Source organism: Lygodium microphyllum, chromosome 4 (assembly GCF_053477565.2).
Source record: "Lygodium microphyllum isolate KBCC chromosome 4, Lygodium_microphyllum_v1.1.10, whole genome shotgun sequence".
Taxonomy (NCBI): domain Eukaryota; kingdom Viridiplantae; phylum Streptophyta; class Polypodiopsida; order Schizaeales; family Lygodiaceae; genus Lygodium; species Lygodium microphyllum.
The window spans coordinates 83159907-83169933 of record NC_141138.1 but is presented as its reverse complement, the minus strand read 5'-3'; the positions used below and the strand labels follow the sequence as shown (position 1 = coordinate 83169933).

General features: G+C 41.4%; 1 protein-coding gene across 1 annotated transcript; it reads left to right on the top strand.

Moving 5' to 3' along the window:
• The first annotated feature begins 405 nt into the window (after window positions 1-405).
• On the top strand, window positions 406-9501 carry LOC148037242 (NADH-ubiquinone oxidoreductase). Its single transcript, XM_087676173.1, has 2 exons — window positions 406-658; window positions 8906-9501. Exons 1-2 carry the CDS (start codon window positions 514-516, stop codon window positions 9076-9078), a joined length of 318 nt encoding a protein of 105 aa, XP_087532299.1. The 5' UTR covers window positions 406-513; the 3' UTR covers window positions 9079-9501.
• Window positions 9502-10027: the final 526 nt, after the last annotated feature.

Here is a 10027-nt window from a genome sequence, read left to right as displayed (position 1 = left end):
CTAGTTATATAGTCAAGAGAAGCCATACCTTACCTAAAAAAGATGAATATGGCAAATGACAAAAGCCTTCAACCATCAATTTTATCAGCTTGGTAAAAGAAAAAATTGTTTTTCATTCCTATTCTCTCTTGTACTTGTGTTTGGTGTTATCTTTTGCTACATTATGTCGTCTAACAGATTCACATTACAAAACACTTTTATAGTGCAAGATATCCCCATAGAATCCTCATCTTGAGATAGAAATACCCATTATGCAGTAGCCTAACATCTCTCACTAAGCCTGTAAATTATTATACGATACAATAAGAAAATTCTATATTATATTTTTAAAAAAGTTAGAAAATATAATGGCAAAAAGCAAGTGAATCCCTAAAGCTTTGCTAAGGCACGCCAAAAATTTCTGTTAATTAAGGGGGGAGATGAAGAGATAAACGATGCGAGATAAAAGGCAAGGACAGAAACAGAATAGAAAAGAAGAGAGGGAGAGCGGATTGAGAAAGAGGCGTAGCAGCCATGGGAGTTATTTTCCAAGACCCGAAGTACCCCGTCATTGAGAAGGATCCTTCTGCCTCTATGATCTTCGCCAACTTCAACTTGACTGATTACCTGCGCATCACGACTTTCACCTCTGGATCTCTGGTCTATGGCTACCTCGCAGGTAAGATTCTGCCCTTGTTTTTTCTGTAGCGCTTCAGGAGGGCAAGATTCACAAGGTAACCTTGAAATCAGCCAGCAGGTAGAGAGGCATTGCCGTATTTGCAACAGTCTCTGTTGTTTTATTCTATCATCATTATGATTCTTTTCAGTACCATCAGTAATGGTTCTTTCTAGTAGCACGAGTAAAGACAGCATGAAGAGGGGCTTGTGTATTCATAGGCTAGTCTAGTATTCACATTACTCTTAGCTCTTTAGACTATCGAGTTGGGCCCATAGATTAACATGTCCTTTCGGCTACTCACCTGTAAGATTTTCCTTCTTTCATTGCACATATTTCCTCATTCCTTCAATTTTACCTTCTCTGCCTTTTACTCTTGCTTTATCTTCGCTTTGATTTCCTTGGATTAGCACCAAAGCATCTCAATATGAAACACTAGGATATAGATAATGGGCTCTTTGAGTACTTACATGTTGGGTTTTGTATTTACATTAAGGACTAAAATTGCAAGTATTCATCGATCTTGATTTAAAGAAATACTTGAACATACAAACCAAGTACATCTAAGATCCACTACATACTTGAGCTGTCTATCACTAGGGGAGTGGAGGTGAAACCTCATCCTTGAGCATCAGCCAATACTCTGGACCTTTATTGTGTTGAACATGAATGAGTAGTAGAAAATGACCGATTTTCTTCATTTCTTTGCATCTACAAGCTATTGTGGCAGGGCAGTAGTAGTAAATGACCGATTTTCTTCAGTTCTTTGCATCTACAAGCTATTGTGGCAGGGTAGCAGTTGCATTTGATTGATCTTCAATCATTCTTCGCGACAAAACTCTGAATTTTCTCTCTCTACAGCTTTCTCTCTCATCTCCCAGCCATTTCACAACCTTGCTCCGAAGATCTAAGCATTTGGACCCTTGGAGGCTGAGAAATTGCAAATTTCTCTGTTGTAAACCCTAATTTACAGCAGAAATTAGGGTTTAGCAGTAGCCTTGGAAAGCGTGTCAGAAATTGGAAGCTCCAAGACTTGGATTTTTCAGGACTGAAGCTGAATTTCAGCTAAATTTAGGTTAAGGGCTAGCTAGCCATTGAATTTGGGGCATTTCCATCGTCTGTAAAGTGGATGAAGGCCAATTAAGTGCCCGAATCAAGGGGCAAAATAGATTGAAGACTTGCTGGTCACTTTGGACAGCAAGGGGAGTTTGGATTGCCAAGGGGATCGGGAGAATCCCATTGTAAATCAACTTTTTTTTCAATATAGCTAAAGAAATACCGAAAGGTGCACTGATTTTGGGGCCAATCAAGTATGCATTGTCCTAGATCAGTAGGTAAATTTGTATTTTCAGATATGCATTTATTGTTTATTGCTGTAATTAAGTTGTAATCAGGGATTTACCACCCATCCACAAAAGGAAGACCGGTTACATGGTTTCGTTGCCGGGACACCATCAAATCCTTTGAATTGGTAGGCTTGTGGTACTTTATTGCAACTTGGGACTATTGCATTATTGCTGAAATTGTTCTCAGCAGTGAATTATAGCAAGCATGTCTTCACATGGTGATACGAGATTAAGTGGAGCGGATATATTACTCCTTGGTCAATCACATAGTGAAGAGGAAAATGCAATGACTGATGTTGGGCATGGTTCTTAGCATGGACAGCGTAAAGAAATACCCTAACACAGTCATAAACAGAAATTGTATGACAAAGCATAGACTAAAGAGTCAACTTGTGAGAGTCCGGGCATGTGCAATTGTGGGCTGGGCATTGTAGACTATCTTAGGACTTTTTTATTATCATCATTTTGGTGATTTGGGCCATTTATTGCTGGCTGATTATATATTTATGCTGGTCGACATGCTATTTTTTTGACAACATTTTATGCCTATATATATGGCTCCCTACTTAGTCATTGTCAATTACTCGCAAACTTCCAGTGTAGCTTCTATTGGAGAGAGGGAGTTGGTACCAAGGTCCACACAGCCAGTGACTTGTTGTTGTATGCAAGCATATTATGTTTGGTATATGAATTCCATTTTCAAAGCATATCTTTGAGTTTTCCTTTTGTAGTGTTCTTTGGTTTTCTTTTGTTCTTTTTTCTCGTGTTGTGCAGTCTATTACACCAGTCTTCTACACTTTCATCGTTGCACCCACTTCTAACATGGTATCAAATGTCCATTTCGGGATCTAGCTGTTTTTTGTTGTGGACAGCCTGCCCTCACATCTATCTATGGTACTGTTCAGCTGCCTCCTATCTGCTGCAGCCCAAGCGATCTACCCTTGCTGCAAAACAGCCTGATTTTCTGCCCTTGACACCTGCGTTTTATCTCAGCTGCCTGCTTTTTTTTTTTTGCATTAATATGATGCTAACGACTGCATTTAATGCCTTATTTGGCTGCGTTTTGATCTGCAACTGCTGTGCTCTTTGGATTTACTGCTTTTGCAAGCTGTGTGACACGTTTTTCAGCCTTCTGATAGTGTTTCTGAAGTTTCCACCTTGATAATCTCAGAATTTGCAATCGTTTTCTGATCAGCCTCTCTTACCATTACATGTGAACTCGTCATCCGTGCAATCTGTGGTGTTTGTTCCTAGTCTCCCTCTATTCTTTATCTTCTCTTCCTCCTATCCTCTCCAGATGGCTCCTTGCTATTGTTATATTGATGATAAATGTCATGGCCTTGACTATCTCACGTGGAGTGTTGTTATGAAAGCATGGTTTGTGTAGAAGCGATTATGTTTGCACTTTCTAGAGCTATTGAGGGTCCTCAACCTCCCACTCTTCTTACTGATAATCGGGGCAAGGATAACCATGAGGATGGTGTGATGGAGATAGAAACCTCCGTGGCTTGACATCTGCAGGTGTTGGAAGACCCAATTCTAGATAAGGGTAGTTCTTGGCTCGATATCGATAGTCCCAATCTAGAGCGATTATTACCAAGCACTCCTTGTACTACCTCTTCTTTTTGGGCCATAGAGATTGTTTTGCATTGACTCTTAGCTTACTATGCTCAACGCAATAAGACACATCCAAAGTGCACTAATTCCTCATGAGCAAATGGATGCATTAAGACCTCACGAGATGATAAGTCCTCTTGGAGACCACCACATTGCGTGGTGGTTTCTCCCACTCATTTTCGGGTTCAATGGCTACCACGGCCCATATTTCCGCCACAATCCACTCCCTTGCGAGCACGTGATTGTTCCCCACCCTTGGCTCATCGTGAGCTTCCTCCTTCTGCACCCTCTTTTCCTCAAGTTTAAGAAGACACCTCTGAGCGCTCTCCGACTTCTACTCTTTCCGAGCCCCAAATCCCTTCTTCAACGACCGACAGTACTTCCTTCATCACTAGACACTTCAAAGTCTGTGATCCATGAGTTGGGGTCCCTATCTCTCTCCAAGGGGGCTCCAAAGGGGGATCTTTTTCCTTTGCCCTCCAACGGGGTATCTCCTTTTTCTTCAGCTTCAAAGGGGCTCCTACTCCTTCAATTTCCAAGGGGGCCTTACTACTCTCGAAGTTCTTCTTTACCCACCATAATTTACTTTCAAGAGTGGCTTTCTTTCGAGCAGTCCTTTCTCTCCTTTTACCCAATCTCTAAAGAATCTCTCTTCAATTAGGGCCCTTGGTGTTTCAGTCATGACTTTATGACTAGGCCTTTGAATTCCGTCCAGCATGGTGTAACAGAGCTAGTGGCTTCTCATCTGAGGTTGTGTTTCAAGTTCTATTGCTCATACGGTGTCTTAACTATCTTCAAAGGTCTCCTGTTAGGTGGTATTCTCAGATTACATGGTGCATCTTCTTCTCTTCACCTCACTCCTCTTTTATGCTCCTTTTTGGGCGGTGTTGAGAAACCACAGCATTCCGTACAATTTTCCTTCTTCATTCTCATTTTTTTTTCTAGTTTCTAGTTCCAAAAAGGCTTTCTAGGGTCTTTCAAGGGTATCGGAGCATCATACGAGAGACTTCAGTGGGTGAGACTTGAGATAGTTCATACATGTATAAATGGCATATTGAGAAACCCTTCACTTGCATTTTTGCATTTAGGATTTCGTGTTTTGCGTTTAGAGTTTCACAATGGACAGGCCCAAAAAGGGGCTTGGCGCCCACAGTGGAGCACCACCCTAGACAGTCGGCGCCCTCCCTTCTGGTGCCACCCTAGATAGTCTCTTGCCTATTTATAGGCTGCCTCTGTCACTCATTCTTTACGGTTGATTCATTCAGTCCGTCACCTCTTCTTTCCAAACTCTCCATTGCTCTCACACCCCTTCAGGAGGACATTGTGGTTCATGGTTTGTGGCTATCTTCATCATCTTTCTTGTGCTATGATACCCTTGTTCCCTTGTATCACATTCACTCCATGATTCAGATCTTCATCATTCCATTCATCAGAGTTTCTTTTCTCTTCTCTTCTCTATGTTTGCCGAGTTCACTCCGTATTCCTTGCCTTTAACATCTCGTGATTTTTTGGAGTCTCGAGCTTGTAAATTTACTCTAACCCCAGTTGCACCTCACATGTGCAACATTTACAAAAACATGTGATTAAAAATCAATCGACATGTTAAGTGAGGTTTCAAAAATACATGTTCTCATGACATTAGCCTTCTGTTTGTTTATGGTCTTACATACCTAGGTACTTGAGTCATCTTTACCCAAGATGTTGCTACGGTGGACGCTTCTTCACGTATTACTCTTTGGACAGGTACACAAGAGGGTGGACTCTACATACTCATAGCCCTTGCTACGTGATCTTCACACAAACTTGGATTGCTTTGGCATGCTCGTTATGGGCATTTGAATCTTGATGCTATTCAACGGGCTTCAAGGAAGACGATGGTCGAGGAACTTTCAGATTTCCCTCCTGTTCACACACTTTACTCCAACTACTTGAGGGGCAAGTAGCATAGGCAATCACATCCATAGGTTGCTACTCAGACGGCTTCTATACCGCTTAAGTTGGTTCACACTGACCTTTGAGGACCTATGGGCACAACCTCCCTTGGGAAGGTCAAGTACCTTATGCTGATTGTTGATGACTTTAGTCATTATGTGTGGCCCTATTTCTTGGAGACAAAAGCAAGGCGTACTCTCGTATCTGCGAGTGAAAGGTGTTGGCAAAAAAGTGAATCTTCTTCACAGTTCGCGGCGTTCAAGTTAATCATAGAGGTAAGTTTTGTTCTAACCTATTTTTTGAGTTTTGCAAGGATTGGCGTATTCGAGTGGAGTATTTCCATCCAAACACACCATCTGAAAATGGTGTGGTGAAGCGTGCCAATCGGACCATGCTAGAGATAGCCCGCACATAGGGTCAAGGTGGTATTCTTGAAACCCTAGAAGATTTAGAAGCAACCTTTGTAGCGCATTGTGGTGATCGCAAGGAGATTGAGGTACCAAGTGATCCTCCTTGGGCTTGAAAGGGCTTAGTGTGCAAGGAGATCGAGGTACCAAGTGATTCTCCTTGGGCCTTGAGCATAAAAATCAGAAAGTTGGTGCAAAATGAACTTTGTGGCCCAAAAGGGAGAGGTGCCACGAGTGCGTGGGAGTAGACGCGTGTAGTTCGGTGATGTAGGTAGCAAAGGTCGATACCGGCAAGCATCGGTGGGAGGTTCGTTGATGTTGCAATAGAAGCATCTAATGGTCTATCCATTTGCTTGTGGAGAAGTCATAGCACTGGAGTGTCAACCTGTTAAAGGGAGAGTGGCAGAGGAGGAAGAGAAGAGCGTCTCTCTCTCCTCTGGTGATGTAGCAAAAATGAAGGGGGAAATTAGTAGATGATGCCAAACCCACAACCTATCTTTGCCTTCTTAGATGAATAGGGTCTTTAGCTCTCCGAGCTCTTGTGCTTTGATGCCATTCAAAATATTAGGTAGGTCATTATACCACGTTAGAATATGCAACGGTGCACAAAGAGAGTAGGGCTTGCAGGGAGAAACACAGTGTGTGTACGGCAAACACTGAGAGAGAAGATAAACTTAGAAATACAAGAGAACAAGATGATGAAGCAATGAATCATACTATGTGGAAAAAAGTTGATATAGTGCAGCCGAAGCTCAAAAGATGATTGCATTGTCTTGTTTAAATCAAGCAGTAGCACGTGGGGAATTTGCATAGTGAAGGGAGCGAAATGTAGTCCTTCGGGTAGTGGGACATCGAAGTAATGTGTGGAAGGTGAAGGACAACTATTGAGGGAGCGAACCGCAGTCCTCTAATGCCATCAGAGATGAAGAAGATGATCACTAGCTATTGAGGGAGCGAAGCGCAGTCCTTGGACTAGGAGAGGAGGCTTGGGCTGCAACCGCAAATGTCTTGTGTAGATGAGCTGAAAATGCAAATGGGATCATTGACACCAGGTGTAGGGAACTCTTGCGAGGGGCAAGAATGCTAATGCCAAGGTGCAAGAGGTGACGCCATGCAAGGAAAGGCCTCAAAATTGCAAAAGGCAAGATAGGATGGAGCCTAAATGGAGTGGTAGCTGACGCCAATGCTGGAGAAGATGACACCAGGGTGTGAGGAGCCTCCAAGCTGCCAAACACAAGGTGGAAGGCAGCCTATGATGACGCCATGATGATGGAGATGGTCGCCATGCTGATGGAGAGAAGGTCGATGCCAATCACAAACCACAATGTCCTCCTGAAGGGGTGTGAGGGCAGTGGAGAGGCTAGGAGAGAAGGGAAGGATATCTGATGATAGAAGAATGATTGGTGGAGAATGAATGAAGAGCGTAGGTTTTTCGATACTCATATGCAAACAAATGTTTGCAAAGGTCTGAAATAAATGAAGTATGTTATGCATTACATACTTCTCATGTCTGCCAAGTATGTTTCGGATAACATACTTTGCAAATGTATGAAAAGTATGAAAGTATGTTATTCATAACGTACTTGTCCTATCAAAACTTTTTTTAAAAACAGTCCCAAGTGCCCAAAATTTAATAGTTATATATCGGTGTCCCCAAAACTGCTGCAATTTAACTCCGTAGGGCCCATGCGACTTGTTATCTAGCAATCCTTTTTGTGTACTTAAGACTTTGTTAGAGTACTTCAGCCTGCTTCTCTGGACCAATATACTGTTTTGGACTGTTTTAGGTTAATTTTTTCTTTATTCTTTGGATCTGATGTTTACTGTGAGTCTACAGGCTTACACATTGTGGCTCAGGTATGTCAAGTTTTCACATTGTAATGCGTGTTTTAAAATGTATATGTGTCATGGGAAAATGTGGTTAATTAAATGTATGCTAGATGAAAAGTATGTATTTTCAGGTCACATATGGTTCAATTTTTGTGAAGTTTTTGCATTATAATGTTTGTTTTAAAATGTGTGTCATGGGAAAATGTCGTTAAAATGTATACTAGCAGAAAAGTATGTTAAAGTTTCAGGTCATGTATGGCTCAAACAATACCAGTGAAACATACTTTTGCCATACTTTCATACCCATATGCGTATGCGTATGAAAAATGTATATAAAAACTATGATGAAGAGAGTGTGGAATGAATGGAGAGGCGGCTTATTTATAGGCCTCAGCTGTCTAGGGTGGCGCACCATTGAGTAGGCGCCCATGATAAAGTGCCCAGAATGAGGGCACAGCCCTTTTTGGGGCTATCAGTGCAAAACCCTAACTGAAGTCGATACATGGAAGAAGTGGTTTCTCAACATAGACCACCTTAAGTGTGTAGACGCGAAGTGTGCTAACCATAAAGGTGCCCAGTCTCAATTCTGGTAGGACATAACCATAACAAATTATTGCAGTGTATGTCATATGATATGATGCTGGTGACCATGAATTAACCTTAATTGCTTGCTAAAAGACATGATAGGTCTATTGAAAGAAAATTAAGGACACTACACAAGGATGGATGTCTGCTCAAGCAATGTACCGTTGACAATCATTACAAGGGTTACATATGATCTGCCAGGAGCTATGTTTTTCCCATGCTATAACTTGGTTTTCTCAGCTCAACTTGTAATATAAGAGTATGGCAGTGCAAAGTGCTGGAAATTACTGATTTAATAGCTTAAAAACTTGAGGGGTTAGAAATCCGAATGCCAGTGTTTTTTTTTTTTTGAAACATTTAAAGCTAATAATTTTTGTGTCCATATCTATAATTCGCCTTAAAAGCTTAATTGCTCTGTTTGGTTTGGTGATGAGAATTAGCATACATGATAATACTTTAGTCAGATACGCAAATGGTAGTTATGTAATTTGGAGCGACTATTTTAGAATTGACAATGGTTGTTGTATACCCAGGTGTAAGTTGCAATATGAGGGGGCCATCTATGTACACAGCTGGAATGCTTGGACTATTGGGTGGTCTAGCATATGCATATCAAAACTCAACTTACAGGTTGATGGGCCATTATCCCAACCATGAAGACCTTCCCAAGTACAGAAAGTCCAACGTACAGAAGGCACTCCAGTGATGCAGGATCCAATGCTAATGATTCTGCTATTTCAAGACTAGCTTGGACATTGTTATTTCCCCCCCCCCCCCCCCCCCCCCCCCGGCCCAGCCTGCCTGCCCTCCCTCTGCCCTTTTCTTAACAGATTCTTAGCAATGTGGTCATATCATGGACTGCAGATGGAGCCAGTACATCTGAACAGTTTAGGTTGACTTTTCAAAGATTTTGCTAATAATATGGCTTTCAACTTCAATTCCATGTGGCAGTGACAAATAATCTTGGTAATTCTATTCTTAGAAAGAGATGGAGAAAAGCTGCATTGTGTGGAGGACTTGAAAGCTGATATTTCTGTAAAATCAGAAGATAAGCTAGGCTGTAATGCAGCTTAATTTTGTGGGTTCTTGCAGATTTTTACAATATAATGTGTTGTCAATTCAGCGAAAAGAGTCCATTTTTGTTTTCTTTGAATGCTGATATTTCTGTAAAATCAGAAGATAAGCAAGACTGTAATGCAGCTTAATTTTGTGGGTTTTTGCAGATTTTTGCAACATAATGTGTTGTCAATTCAGCGAAAAGAGTCCATTTTTGTTTTCTCATGGTGGCTTGCTTTTGCAATTTGCTTTACTTTCTTAACATGAGGTGGTTTGATGTGATTTCCTAGAAAGAGATGGAGAAAAGCGCATTGTGTGGAGGACTTGAATGCTGATAGTTCTGTAAAATCAGAAGATAAGCAAGGCTGTAATGCAGCTTAATTTTGTGGGTTTTTACAGATTTTTGTAACATAATGTGTTGTCAATTCAGCGAGAAGAGTCCATATTTGTTTTCTTATGGTGGCTTGCTTTTGCAATTTGCTTCAATGCCTTCACATGAGGTGGTTTGATGTGACCTAGAGTGGATAAAAGCATGTCTTTTGTGTATTGGGCATTCCAATTTGGGTGGAATTCCCACGATGTACTAAAAGCCTATAGAA

Excerpts from the sequence above, each read along its gene's own strand:
- LOC148037242 (XM_087676173.1), top strand. The coding sequence starts at position 514 with ATGGGAGTTATTTTCCAAGACCCGAAGTACCCCGTCATTGAGAAGGAT. Across the intron at positions 659-8,905 it reads GGTCTATGGCTACCTCGCAG|GTGTAAGTTGCAATATGAGG; the intron begins GTAAGATTCTGC and ends TTGTATACCCAG.